Consider the following 14,676-nt stretch of genomic DNA (forward strand, 5'->3'; position numbering starts at 1 on the left):
CAGATGAAGGTGGCCAAGGTCACACAGCAAGGCTGGCAACAGCTCACCTTGCTCAGTGGTATCTGCAGGACAACACCTGGAGCCATGGCTCTCTGTTTCTGCACCCTGGGCCTGGCTCTGCACCTTGTGGTGCTTTGTTTGCCCTGCACAGCAGCATACAAGGGGAACCAGGCACAGCCATGATTTGGGGTTTTAGACCCCAAATGCTGCTGGCCAGCCTTAGCATCAATCTCAGATCAGGACAAATTTATGCCCCACATCCTCTCCACACTCCACACAACAGGACCAGGGAGTAGGAGTGTCACTGTACTCCACCCTTGGCTTTTTATTAACAATAAAAGGAACAATTTTCTTTTCAGTGATTTCAGACAAGCTCCCCAAGTGACACTTCTGACCTTTTGCTCTGTGATGCGCATCCCTTTATACACAAGCCAACTTTGTTTGAGCCACTTGTTCTTTGACAGTGTCTTTATCAGCCTTCAGAGGAGGAAGGAGGCACAGGAACTCCCAGCAGAGCAGTGCTGCCAGCCCAGAGGCAGCAGAGTCAGTGCTCCTGCAGGCAGGTACTCCAGCAGCGTGACAGATGCCTAAATGCTGATCCAGCTGGATACTGGTGTTAAATGGAGTTACTGGTATGGGGGTTCTGGAGAGCCTCATATGTCCAGCAGGCACGCAGGTAAAGGGGCAGGCTGGTTCTGTGACACAGGGAGGGGCAGTCCTTGGGCACCACAGGGTTTGCATCCGCCTTGCTCTGTGCAAATCCAATCTGCAGGGAGCTTAATGCACCCATAGAGGGGATTAAAGACTTTATTAACCCATGGGTAAATGCAGGGGATGGATTTCACTGTAGGAGCGCAGCATGCCATTTTGAAAAAAGGGAAGTTAACTCAAACCTAATCCTGGTATAGCTAAGCTGAAAGAAAAGTGCAGGAGCCCAGCTGACACACTTAAACCTTGAAGGCATGAATTGTAGAAGGGTGTAGTAGTCTCTGAAGGCCAGCTGAGCCTGAAAAGCTTTCATGTCTATGCTTTGTTCTTCAGAGCCTTCACAGTTACAGATCTGCCCCTTTTGCAAAACACACAAAATTACTAAAACATACATGACAACATTTGCATGCAGATCTCAGCAGTGCTCATCTTTCCCTTATCTCTCTCTGATTTGCATGTCTCTGATTTCTTCATTAGACACATTGTTTTAAGTAACTGAATAGAATCAGTAAATTAATAGACTCCAGCTTGCTGTGTTTTGCTCAATTAATATTTGTTAAAACTCTAGATACCCCAAATTCTCTTTGTATTGTCAAACTTGATTAACTGTAGTTGCAACAAAGAATGGCAATTATATGATATATTCATGGTATGCATAATTATGTACTTTAGCTTATTCCTCATAAATATCTAATAACATACTCAATACATTAAATATTAATAATGGTCTACATACTTAACCCATATTTTTTAAATGAGCTTGTTCCCAGGGGTATGTGATATTCTACTACTGTCACGTGGGACAGGCTAGGAGGAAATCATACATAAAGGTAATTTTTCAAACAGTGCAGATTCAGTTTTCTCTCTGTACTTTATTTTGTGTGCTTATCTCAAAAATACTGAGTGAATATATTAATGGAACTTGAACAGATGTCTTTAAAGGGAGTGAGAAAAAAAGCCCAGAGATAGTTATCTCCAGTGTCAGAAAGGTCTGAGCACAGTAGGACAAAATATCTGGCTCCAATATCTCATGGATTTGGAAATCACCTTTTAATCTTATTTCATTTGCCTGTGCCCAAGGACTTACAGCCAGAAGTAAGGGAAAGAAGAGGTGCAGACAAAGAGTGAGGATCTTTATTCTGGCCATTAGCAACCAAATATGTTGTGTTAGCCCCAGAGCAGCAGCAGAGTTGCTTCAGTATCTCCTGTTGTTTATTGGCCATATTAAGTCCTGTGTGTTTAGTGACCTTCATGTTTTCTGCAATTTTCTATTAGATTAAAGTATATAAAAATAAATAAAACCCTGTTTCAGTCTGTGGTGATGGGAGGTAAAAATTAGATCGCTAAGGAAGTTTAGAGATATTGAAAGTGTACAAATCAAACTCTCCAGCAGAAAGATGTGATTTGTCAGCTGCATCATGTGGGAGATCTGGAGATCCCAGGCTAAATCTAAATCCTGAGTGGAATTTATTAACATGGGTGTCAGGGAGCAGTTGGCCAACTTGAAAAGAACCTCAGTAAAAATGTGGAAGAGATGCAGAAGCAGATGGTTTTCTGACTGCTTATCAAGAGATGCTGGAAACTTTTGATCCTCTCTTTACCCCAGAACAGCACAGGCAGGGAAAAAAATGGGAGAAAAAATGCCCCTGTGATACCTAGGAAAACTATAGAGAATGGGGTTTATTGCAGGGAGAGGTTTAGGTCTGCATGCAAGTACTGTGCTCTTTGAAATAGTTCGGTCTCATTTGTGCTGCTTGCAACACCTTTCCAGCCATGAAACCAGAATGTCTCATCTGGTTCATGGCAATTTTTTTTCCTGCCAGTGACAATTCACATCTACATCACTCCCCACAGAAGGAAGGAGTTTATACAAAATTCATAAACTATTCACATGGATTCTCTTTCATATTACTCAAGCTGGATGCAAGCCTTTGAAGGTTGTTCTGAGAATAAAAGCAGGTCACAGTCTTTACCAGAGACACGCACACTCGCATTTCAGAGGCATTTTTTCTACGATTTCAAATGTTTGCTCACAGTTACAATTCAACAGTGAAGCACTTCATGCTGAATATGAGCAGTTTTATACTGTCTTTAACATCACCTTTCTTGCATGTCCATTGTTCAGTGACATAGGAGTTGTCTGAAATGAAAGTACATCTACACAGATCCATTTGCCCCCTGCATACTATAAAATGGAAATGTTCTCTCTCTCCTCTATACTGAATTATTTGTGCTAGCCCTTAACCATATCACCACCTGCAACTGGTTTCAAACACCCTTTAATAGATTGCCTCAGGTGGTCATGGCCACAAGTTCAAGTGTATTTCCATGAGCACAGTGGGAGAAGACCCACTCCACCTACCTGGTGCTAGACAGCTGCTGGGGCTGTGTGCTTGACTGGATTCCCTGTGCAATGGAAATGGGAAAATACCTCACAGTCCTAGGGGAACAGAAAGACAAGAGCATCTGAGTAGGCTTCACTGCTCAGATTTAGTTTAGAAGTCAACTAAGACAAAGAAGGAGATCAAAGAGAGAATCTAGAGCTGTCGTTGTTGTCCTGGGAGAATCAACATAATTCACACGTCAGGGAATACAAATTTCCTTTGTGTCTTAATTTGTGTACCAACATGCCACAACAGAACCCTATGTTGCATGGCATTTCAGGATTGAAATACAGGACCAGTTTTTCCACTGATATAAAATTATACCTATTAGTTTATATAATTTGGTATTCTGACTGGTATCCTTATTTTTTTGGAGACCTGCTTCAAGTTTAAGTAGCAGAAAACAAATATGATCCTGTATGTTTCACTTTAACATAATTTGATGTACTCTTAGATAATTTAATGACAACAGAAGATTTGAACTGATTTTCAGATATCCTGGTTCCTCAGAAAGAAACTGATGTAAGATGTGAAACAAAAGAAGGAAAAGTATGAGAAGCAATTTCATATCTTGGATTTATGTGGAACAGCTGAGGAGCTCCCAGCTATTTTCAACATACAGCCCACCTCAGTAAAGGTTGTGTAAAGCACAGCCATCAGTTTCCAAGAGGGGTGAAAGTCCCTGGGCCACCAGCTGCAACGTGAAGCTTCTCCATTTGTCTACGGCCTTCTAAGTGTACATTCCCCTGTCAGCCTTCTGCCACTCAAGACAAAGGCTAGCACAAACTGTCTACTATCCAAGGGAAAGTAAACAGGATCCCTCAGAATGGCTGCAGGAATTGATATCTCCTGCAGAAGATAGTCCGAAATTCCTAGCTGGTCTGGATATATAGAGAGAGGTTGTGTAAATGATGCTGAACTGTCCACAAGGCTCTGCTCAGGCTTGCTGGTCTTGCAGAAAAACACTTTTCTGCAGGGCTGATGGCAGAGAGCACTGTCATAGAGGGGCCAGGATCATCCTGGCTAGAGCTGTTTGGGAGGATGCCACTGCTGAAGCTGTGAAATCAATGCAAAAGTAGTTTGTGGCTTCCTTGTGCTTAACTATCACCGGCAGCCATCTGAACCTGGAGTGCTAACAGCTAATCCTGAAATAAAACCACTCCAGGAAGAGATCATGAAAGAACCATCAGCTTCTTCCATCTTCTCCTGTATCCTTCTTGCCCTGGCTGATTTCATGACTCAAGCTACATTTACATCTCTTTACATTTTCATTTACATTTTATCAATTTATGGAAGTGGGACATAAGGAGGTTAAAGAGGAATAAAGAATCATCCTTTTTTTAACCTAAGTCCTTGAATTGCAGTCCAGACTGGCCATAACCTACAAGGTTTGGCAGAAATAGAAAAAAGAAAACAATCCCACAACCCAGATCCAACTCTTGAAGAAAAAAAAAAAAATCGTGAGACAGCAGTCAGAAATTCAGAGCACGTAGCTCAAAATACTGGTGTCGTTTGTGGCTAAGGAACACAAGACAAAACTCAGATTTGGAGCAGATCTGTGGTGCATGCGTCGGAGGAGACTTTTGTCTCACATCCTTTGGCTGATGGCTGCTGGGGGTTGCTTAACCAAAACATGACAAAGCTGTGGTGAGATTCAGGTGCAGGCGTGCCTTCTGCTGAAAGGGTTACAATGGAGCAAACAGCTTGTGCTTGTGCTGTGGAGCACAAAGGGTTGTAAATTCCCTGGCCTTTCACACAGCCTGCCATTATGGAGCCATAGGGTCAAAGGTATGTTTGCTCTTGGTGCTGGTTATCACTTGGAGATTCACACCGATATCATGGTACAGCCTTCCTGGACTCAGGAGTGCTGCTGTCGCTGAGGCCACCACCAGCATGGTTTCCTGCTGGACTTGAGAAGCATGGGAGAAGAGAAGTATTCCTTCAGGCAGTCCCTTGTCTCCGCCTCAGCCAGCCCTGCTCTCTGCCGGTGTCCAACACTGACACAAAGAAATTACAATAGTGAAAATTTCCTACATGATTGCCATTTGGTGAGCTGAAATCAGACCAGGAAGCAAAATATCTCACACTGAGTTTAATTATATATGGAGGAATGGAGGACTTCTCAGCTGTGTGGGTGATGACATCTGACTGTCCCCAGTGCCACTGCCCATTATTTATTCCTGGGCTGTTTGCACAATAGCAAGAAGTGGAGCACTGAAAGCCTGTCTATATCATAATAATGAGCTATTTGATTAATGAGTCATTTGATATACATAATTGTGCAATATCTAGTAACAGAAAAGTCTTGAGCTATTCATGAGTCCTGTTTCCTGAGAAAGGAAGGATATACTGTTTCAGTGAGTAACCTGCAGAGAGAATTTGAGATAACATTACTACTATATCAATATCTTAGGAAATGCAGCCTCTGAGGGGATACATTATACTGTTATAAAATACTCTTTGGTGTGTTTTCACTACACAGGGGTGATGTGCTCCATGGGCTACCTGATAGCTGCTGCATGAGAAGGGCTTGCCACCTTCCACCTCTCAGTTTGGAACAGAGCTGGTGAGACAGCAGTGGGCTAGCCATTCACCTGTTCCTCTCCCCCAGGTCTTGCAGGCAGCGGGGACCTTTGTGTTTGGGGAAGTTTGACTCCAGAACAGGAAGAAATGAGCCACTGCTAGCTGAAATTTACTGCAGTTCCTCTAACAGAAGCAAGGTATATATAAAGCCTGGCGTGGGGACAGGCACAGAGCAGAAATGTGATGTCTGCCACACGTCAAACACCACTCCCTAGCTGTCCTGTGGAACACCCTTGCCCATTGTGTATAGCTGGCTGTGCAGGGCCTCACCTGGGCTGACCCTCCTGCCTGGTGTGAGCATTTCGGTGGGACTGAGGGTGGCCTTTATCGAGCAGAGGGGTGTACTTGAGTCACCAGGACCAGTTTTCCTGCCACAGTTGTATACAGGCATGCTGTATCCATTTCTTCCCTAGAAGTCGCATCAGGCCTGGGATGAAGAGAAAGAGATGATAGGAAGGTTTCCTCCTGTTTGAGTTACCCCACAACCACACCACCAGCCAGGTGCAAACACACGAGACGGATCATACATGCAGTTATGCACATTAGTAGGTGTTCTCTGTTTAGACACAATTTGTCATTTAAACAAAAGCTTAGAATTTAAGAAAAACAGATGGAGCCTAGGTACAAATGCACCATGCTGTACCTCAGCATACATCCACTGCAAGCTGTGCTTTAAAAAGAGGCGTGCCCACCTTGGGTGCTGCCCTGGGGGACACGCAGCAGCACCAGCCCGGTGCCACAGGCTCAGTGATTGACACAGCTCACTCAGGTTTGATGAGACCAGCAATAGCTGTAACTTTGTCAGTTCTAACGCAGCTCTCCCGGCCGCAGCATCTGAGCAGAGGCACCCCCCGGAGCCTGGCAGTCCTGCCGCCACGCTCCAGGATGAGAGGTTCTCACGAGCATCCTGTGTCCCGAGGGCGGGTGGGCGGGCAGAGCATCCGTGGCAGCAGGACGGCCCTCCCCCGGCCAGCCCCGGCACCGGGCCCGGAGCTGCGGGAGCGGCGCCATCCCGCCCGGAGCGCGGGGCCATGGAGGCAGCCGCGGACAGCGCCCGCTTCGGCTACATCTTGGACCTGCTGAAGCGGGACAAGGTAGGGACGGCGAGCAGCCCGGCAGCCCCGGGACACCGCGGGGGGAGATGGCAAGGGGCTTTTGTAAGTCCGGTTTCTTAGGGGAATGTGGTGGCGCGAATGACTCGTCTTTACTGCTAATGTACTCTGGAGGTTCTACTGGGTGTTTGCCTCACACTTCCGATGCTACGGGGTGAAAAAGTTAAAATATAATGTCCATGCGATGTGTCCCTCAGCCCAGCACAGCTGGACGGGCATCTGTCGCGTTTGCAGCCCTGCTCCTGCTCCTGCTTCTGCTCTTGCTCCTCTCCTGCTCCTGCTCCTGCTCCTGCTCCTGCTCCTGCCCCGTGTGCGGCGGAATGCCCCGCTCCAGAGCGGGAATGGGATGGTCCCTGCCCGGGGGGCTGCTGCTAGCCACCCTCTGCCGGCAAGGCTGGAGAGGGAACCCTCTCCCCCAGGCACCGACTCAGAGTTTTTTAAGGCAAGTATTTTGAGGAAAACTTGCGTGCGCATTTCGTAGGGAAAAAAAAAAAAAGAAAAAAAAAAAGGAGGGAATCCAACTTCTTGTACTGCTGAGCTGCTATGTGTGAAAACCAGGGAGCACCAAAGATTCAGGTGTGGTCTTTTTTTTAAAAAAAAAAAAAAATGAAGCACAGTATTTTTTAACTTAAAAATGTATGTGGCAAATAATGGTGCTATTGGAAAAACTACTTGTTCCAGACTCATCCTGATGACTTTCCAGCAAATCTCCCAAGGCTGCCTTCACAGACAGTTGTTTGTGCACATCTTTCTCCCCCTCCCTCTCCTCCACTCTGTCTTCTAGAAGTTCTGGAAAAACCTTTATAGCAGGTGAATGAGGAGTTTCCTGTGTGATTTTTCTGCTTCTCCTTGCCTGGGAGTAATCATGCCAGGGCTTTAAAGCAAAAAGCAAATCTTGTTCTGTCCATTTTACACACCAAACAAAATCATGAAGCGTTTCAGGCCAGAAATTCCTTGTGCCTGAAATGTCTCTGTAATAGGGTGCTACATCTGTCCCTTGTGACACAGTTAAGCAGTTTGTACTTAATTCAGATGCCCTCTGCAAGAGCATATGGCTCAATAGACAGCAGAGTTGGCACAGTAGTGTGAAATATGCATGTTTATTACAAACAGTGCTGTTGTTTATAGATAGACAGTGACACTGCCAAGTCCCATCATCACAGACACTTGATGTACATGAAGAAAAGCAGAGCAGTACCAGTTGTGTGACTGCCACAGACTTACCATGGTGGTGATCACTGCCTGAGCTTCTCCAACACCCTGCTCTGAGACCTCTTGCTCTCCATATTTTCCTTTTGCATTTTTTGGACCTTCAGACCAAGGTTTTAGATTACAGCCTCTTTGTAATTTATTGATGTTATCCAGCAGCTTGGAGGTGTTCTGCTGGGATAATTAAACTGCTTTCTCAGATGACATAAATCATGCCAGCAAAAGCACTCTTCTGCATGGTAAACTGTATTTGCTTGGGGTCAGGGTATTTCTACTTTGACGTTCCAGCACACCAGTTTTCCTGTTCCCATTTTTCCTCATCAATAAACCTTTTGCAATAAAGCCTGGAAGCATTAACATTCTCTGAGTTAACTGCTGAGCATCTGGCTTTCAACTGAACAAAGACCTATTAGAAAATCAGGATGCAATAAGAATACTTTACACTTGCACACTCACCTCTCAATATGCAGGGTCCTTGCAGGTACGATGCATCAGCTCTTGAAACCTGGGCACATGACCCCTTTTGGCAAACATGTTGTTGTTTTTCCACTTAGCTGGCAACCTCCGTCAGACCTCTCAAACAGGGCAAATCATTATATATCACTTTTCCCCAGGGGAATGTCACTTCAAAAACCTGTTATCTCTTTTAATGATCTGTACTCATTATTCTCCTGTGACTCCCCTTCACACATACAACTTGCACAGAGTACCTAGAACAGAAAGATGCATGTAGCACTTTTAGTTCCAATAAAACTATCCTTGTGTAATCCATATATCCACAACATCTGTTTAGGCTCACTACAATACTCTCTGAGATATTCTGGGCCTCCATGGCACCTGTCACAAATGTCACAGTAGCATCTGAGAAATCTGAAATACCCCTGAGAGACAGATTAGCAACTAACTGCATTTTGTATCAGAGGCACTGGTGCAGAAGGAGATTGTATGACCTTCTTTCAGGACTCTGAAATCTCAGTTCAGACCACAGAAAGAACACTTATCTGTCCCAGAATGATGTATTATCCCAAAAAAGGTCTCAGGCTTCTTCCAACCATTCCTCTTCCCCACCCCTCCCCCAAATTATTCCCTGTAAGTTTACTTTTGCAGTAGTCAAAACACACACACCCCTACAGCAGTTATTCACCCAAATTCCAGCTCAAATTGTGTTACTTTCATAGGTGTATGTTTTCTTTTTTTGAAATGCATATGGTTCACTTGTAGTTTTAACTTCAAAGAATTTTTAGATGCTATAAGAAACAATCATATCTTACAGGCTAAATGATACTAATACTTGCCATGTGTTTTGTTAAACCATTTTTGAGCATTTTTCTGTAGGCAGCATAGAATCAATAAGCTGATGTGAGTAAACCAATGTGAGTTTCAGAGGGAAACAAGGCCCTCACCGTCTCTTTTTTTCCTCACTTGTTTGCATTGTTTTACCATCTATTCCTACACTCCACATGGTTTGCAGAAACTGACAGTTTGTGGTTCATAAGGAACAGCTTTAATAGCTATTCTCCAGGAAAAGTATTTAGAGAGATAGATACTGCTAAAAAAAAGCCCTAAAACCCATATGAACATGAGAAATATATAAAAATAATTCTAAGAGCATTTCAAGTCCTGCATGCTTTGCACCTGCAACCTGCAGTTGCAGATTTCTGTCCCTGCCTTCTGCCTGGTTTACATTTACATTAGTCTGTAATGACTAATGTAAAATTCTCTTGTGGTAGCATTTTAGCTTTTGTCCAGGTGACAGTAAGGGATAGAGATAAATAGGGGTTCAAACTGAAATCACAGTCAGGAGCTGGAGAGGAGAAGCACTTACTGTGGTGCACCACTTGGCTTTGGTGGCTGGCAGGTGACTCTGGGCTGCCTGACTCAGCCAAAATGGAGCTCTGCTCCTCATGCTAAAGAAGATAAGGCTTTACATATTTCTTGCTTATGTGCAGGAAAAGTGCTTCTTTGGGCTTTGGGTCCCTATGAGGAGAATTCCCCTGTTACAGCAATTTTCTTCCATTTACACAGTATTAAAAAAGCATGCCAGAATCTATGTATATTGTGAGGGGTACTTGTGCAAAGAAGTGACTCTGGTTGAAAGACTACGTAAAGATAACTTGGAGCTCAGTGTCAGGCAGCAGCATTAAGTTAGGTACTTCAGAGGGGTCTGAGTTTGAAATCTAGCAGTCAAGAGCAGTTAAATGCCAATTTGTCTACACAGCTTTTAATCAGTTACTTGGCTGGGTTAGTCTGCCTGTGTGACAAAGGTGTGTTTCCACATCTCAGACATGTCCTCATCACTCCCACAGTTTCCCTGAAGCACCTAGAAGCACATGGGTTGTGACATGGCAAGGGTGAGCTGCCAGCTTTGTCTTCTGTGACAGGGCTATCCACATTCTGATGTGAAGGAGAGAAGCTCCCCATGTGTTCCATGTGTACTGTACTTTTTATTGTGTCATATTTTTATGACAAACACTGAACCTGTGACTTGTTTCTTGTAAATTTGTTGGGTGGTTTGTTTGTTTTCATGTAAATGGCTTATATTCTAGATCCTTTTCAAAATAATCTTACATTTTCTTTCTGCTAAATAGTAAAAATTTAGAGGTAGGACTCTCTCTCAATTCAGAGCTGGAAGATATTTTGATTTGAATGTTCTTGTATTTTTGGGAAGTTTTTGATTAGAATTCTTTCTTTTTCTTGGCAAGTGATTACAGTCTGTGGAGGGAAAGAGCAGAGTCCTCTGTGTGGACTATATGTAGCTGCTCCTTGGATCCTCTGCTGCATTCCAAGTGTCCTGGAACTGTACTGGAGTACTGTACATGTGGCAGTCAGTTAAAAAGTAAAGACACACTGAACCAGTTTAGCACACTTTGAGACATGCAAGCTACAAATCCTACCCAAAGTTAATTTCAGACCCAGTATTCTGGCAGTTCAATAAGTGCAGTCTTTATTGACTTAGTGCTCTGTGCACAGCAGTGGCACGTGGGACCTTCTGAACTTGTCCAGTCCAGCTGATCAGGTTATGGGATCTGTTAGGAAACCCATCCAGCCTTGAGGATAATGGGCCTATAACACATCTTTGCAGAGAAGACAAACAACCTTGAACCAAGGGATTAGGAACTGATATTTTTGTTTTATTATGAGATCCTCAAGCCATAGTTATGTTCACTTTGAAACACCCAAGGTTCTAAAGATCCTTGCTAGCTCCTCAGGGTCACACAGTTGAAGGGTAGCCATTGTGAAGACAAAACTGAGCCTCTATTTCTGAGCCAAAACAGGCACATTTCTCTCAGGCAGCATAAATTCCTGCCCTATTACTGTGGGGACAATATATCTTTCAGCCTGTATGACTGGGAAAATCCTGTGGATAGAAGTCATCTTCATTAGGTTCAACTGCTCAGAACTAAGTAGAAAAAAAAAATTGCATCACTGACAATTTACAGAGAGCGGGATGAGGGCTAATACCTCTCTGAATTCATCCTGGAAGAAAACACACTGTGCAGGGAGAAAAAAATCTGTGTGCTAGCTCAGTCCTCAAGTCAGTCATACTAGCTCAGGAAAAAGTCTGTTCTCATCCTGCATATCTCCACTTTGATGGATTGGTTCTAATATTTTCAGTCAGAGGAAGGCAGACCAGAAGGAAACTGACTCAGTAGCAAGCCGTGTTTGCAAAAACAGCATGCAAATAAATGCCTTGAAAAGCTTGGGTCTGAGGACCTACTGAAGGCAGGGAAGGTGTTGGCAGAACCTTCTTGGTGCTTTGGGACACGCTTGTGTTTTTTCCTGCAGTAGAACTGCATCTGCACTGTTTAAGAAGTGTAGGATTTTTACAGTTTGTTAGAAAACAGTGCTGCATCCTTCTTGAAATTAACTGGATAGTTAATGTAAATGAGCACTTGGGAAATTTCTGAATAACAATCATTAAATTAACAAGCATATTTAACCTGAGGTAGGTGGGAAAATAGGATGGCAATGCCTACCCATCCTAGTTTCTGTTTTCTGCTGCTGTTTTGGGAGTGCAGGGTATGCTGTAACCCCTGGTCAGATCCTGTCTGCAGAGGCAACAAGGGTGAATTTTGAAGGATATGTAGAGCTACTTAAACACTACCCAGGTATTACTCCATGCAAAAAAGAGTCCCTTGTGAGCAGAACAAGTGTCCAATTGATGCTCATCTTTGGCTGGAAACAAAACATAAGAGTAGGTCTGACTTCTGTAGTCACACTGATCTTACTAACCTTTTAACCTTTTTAATGTGTCAATTATTATAAAAAGCATAGCTATTGCTTTTTCCTCATGGTACCTGAGGCTAATGAGAATCTTGGTACTGCAAATTTAGTAGTCCTGGGTCAGGAGAGGGTCAAAAGGCTACTAAAAATGTGTGAGAGCAGAAGAGTGAGTTTTGTCCTTTGGAGGCCTTCAAAGACATTTTCTTCCATGTAACATCTTAATGTGATGGAGTTGGTAATTAAAACCTTGCTCTAAACTACCCTTAAACCAGAGCAAACAGGTACACAAACAATCTATTAAGAAATTGAACAAAGAATAATTCACAAGTCTGGGCAGTAACGGTAGCTGGTGCTGCGGTCCATTGAAAACTTCAGGAGGACAGGGGAAAATGTGTGGTCTCTGTCTGCTATTAACACCCACCTGCCCTGGTATCCACACCTCTGCCATGGAGCACAGAATGGTTTTCCTTGCTGAGCCACCAACATCGCTTCTTACTGTTTCAAAGGCAGCTTTAGAGCCAAGGTGTCTTTGTTCTAGTCTGAGGCTGATAGTTTATCTGGCCCTGCATCAACCACAGGCCAGTGTCTATGGTGGGTAGTGTGCTAGTGCAGACAAGTGCTTATTAAAAGCTGCCTGCCTGTAAGGAAAGCTGGAATCAGGAAAGCTGAGGAATAGTAGACATCAGTAAGAGATAATATACTTATTCAGAGGCTTGCAAATCATTATTCAAAACATAGCTGGAAGGCTGACAACACATGACCTTACCAACTTGTTCTCCCCAAGCCCAATTAAGTGACATGTTTCAGTTTGAATACACATACTGTACATTTACGGGCATTATCAGAATAATTTCAAGCAGAGCACTCTGTATTTTTATGACACTGGTTACTAAAGTAAATGCTAATTAATATCTTTATAAGTTTTCTGTAGAATGTTCTTCTTCGTTGTACTGGACATGTAACAAATCGCCTCTGTCTTCTTGATTTCTGAGGGTAAATTTCCATTCAAGTTTCACATCTGGGCCACTGAAAACCAGGTGTAAATAATGCCCAAGTAAGGCATTTCAACTGTGTTTGTTTTATTGACTCTTACAAAAAGTAGTTTTGAGGTGAAAAGGGAACTTCTTATCCTGATGTTTTTCTTTAAATAGGCAAGTAGGTCAAATTTAGTGTTTGTCAAACTGACAGCATTTCATCATTCATATAACCCAGGCTTCACGTATTTTAATTAACTAAACTTCCTTCTGCGGTGTAATGTGAGGACAGTGCATGCTTTCACTTCAAGCTTGCTAACTGGTGTTCTTTCTCCCTTAGCCTAATGCTGTGTGAACTATTGCCACTGCAATGGCTGTGTCCACACCCTTGCCAAAACCTGGAGGTGCTGGAAATTTAAAAGTATTTTTTGTTTGTTCTGGTGGATGGTGAAAAGGGTATTTTACCTTTTCCAATGGAAACATGCTGTAAGAGAAGGGTAGGAGGTGCTGGCAGTCATAACCACTTCCCCACCCCTTTTTAATCCTAGGTGCCACAAAAGCTGTCTGGTGCATGCCTCCTGCATGATATTTGAGAGCCCATGGCAGTCAGGCTAAGTCCCCAGCGATTGGAAAAGGGGAACACCATATCTATTTTTAATTAGGGGATGAAGGAAAGTCTGGGGAATTACAGGCTTGTGAGCCTTTCCTTGGTGCCTGGGAAGACCATGGAACAGATCCTCATGGAAAAATGCTAAGGCACATGAGAAACAAGGAGGTGGTCTGAGACAGCCAGCACAGCTTCAATAAGGGCAAATTGTGCCTGACCAAACAGGTCACCTTCTGCGATGGGGTGACAGCAAAAGTTGACAAGGGAAGACCAAGAGGTGACTTCTCTAAGGTCTTTGACACAGTCCCACACAACATCCTTATCCGCAAATTGGAGACACACGGATTTGATTGATGGATTCAGTGGATAAGGAATTGGCCAGAGAGCTGTGGTCAATGGCTCTGTATCCAGGTGAAGGCCAGTGATGAGCGGTTTTCCTCAGGGTTCTCTCTTGGTACTGGTGCTCTTCTGTATCTTTATAAATGGCATGGACAGTGAGATCCAGGGCACCCTGAGCAAATCTGCAGATGGCACAAAGCTGAGCGGTGCAGCCAACACAAAAGAAGGAAGGGATGCCATCCAGGGGACCTGGACAAACCTGAGAAGCGGGCCCATGAGAATCTTATGAAGTTCAGCAAGTGCAAGTGCAAGGAGCTGCACCTGGATAGGGGCAATTCCAAATGTGAGGACAGAATGAGACAAGAAGTCATGGAGAGCAGTCTGAGGAGAAGGACTTGGGGGTTCTCATGGCTGAAAAGTTGTAAATGAGGCAACAGAGTGCACTTGCAGCCCAGAGAGCCAATTGTGTCCTGGGCTGCGTCAGAAGAAGAGTGGCCAGCAGCTTGAGGGAGGTGATTATCCCCCTCTACTTTGCT

The 14,676-nt window shown here is 43.9% G+C and overlaps 1 protein-coding gene across 2 annotated transcripts in view; it reads left to right on the forward strand.

The window, feature by feature from the left end:
- The first annotated feature begins 6,704 nt into the window (after positions 1-6,704).
- Positions 6,705-14,676, forward strand: part of TRIM36 (tripartite motif containing 36) — a 36,443-nt gene continuing 28,471 nt past the window's right edge. For both annotated transcript variants that reach the window (XM_014257079.2, XM_088054487.1), the window contains exon 1: positions 6,705-6,769. In XM_014257079.2, coding sequence (XP_014112554.1) covers positions 6,707-6,769 — 63 coding nt within the window. In that variant the 5' untranslated portion in view covers positions 6,705-6,706. The remainder of the gene's footprint in view (positions 6,770-14,676) is intronic.

This window comes from Pseudopodoces humilis, chromosome 4 (assembly GCF_049639895.1).
Source record: "Pseudopodoces humilis isolate 2021_Gansu_Grassland_sample_001 chromosome 4, ASM4963989v1, whole genome shotgun sequence".
NCBI classification, from domain to species: domain Eukaryota; kingdom Metazoa; phylum Chordata; class Aves; order Passeriformes; family Paridae; genus Pseudopodoces; species Pseudopodoces humilis.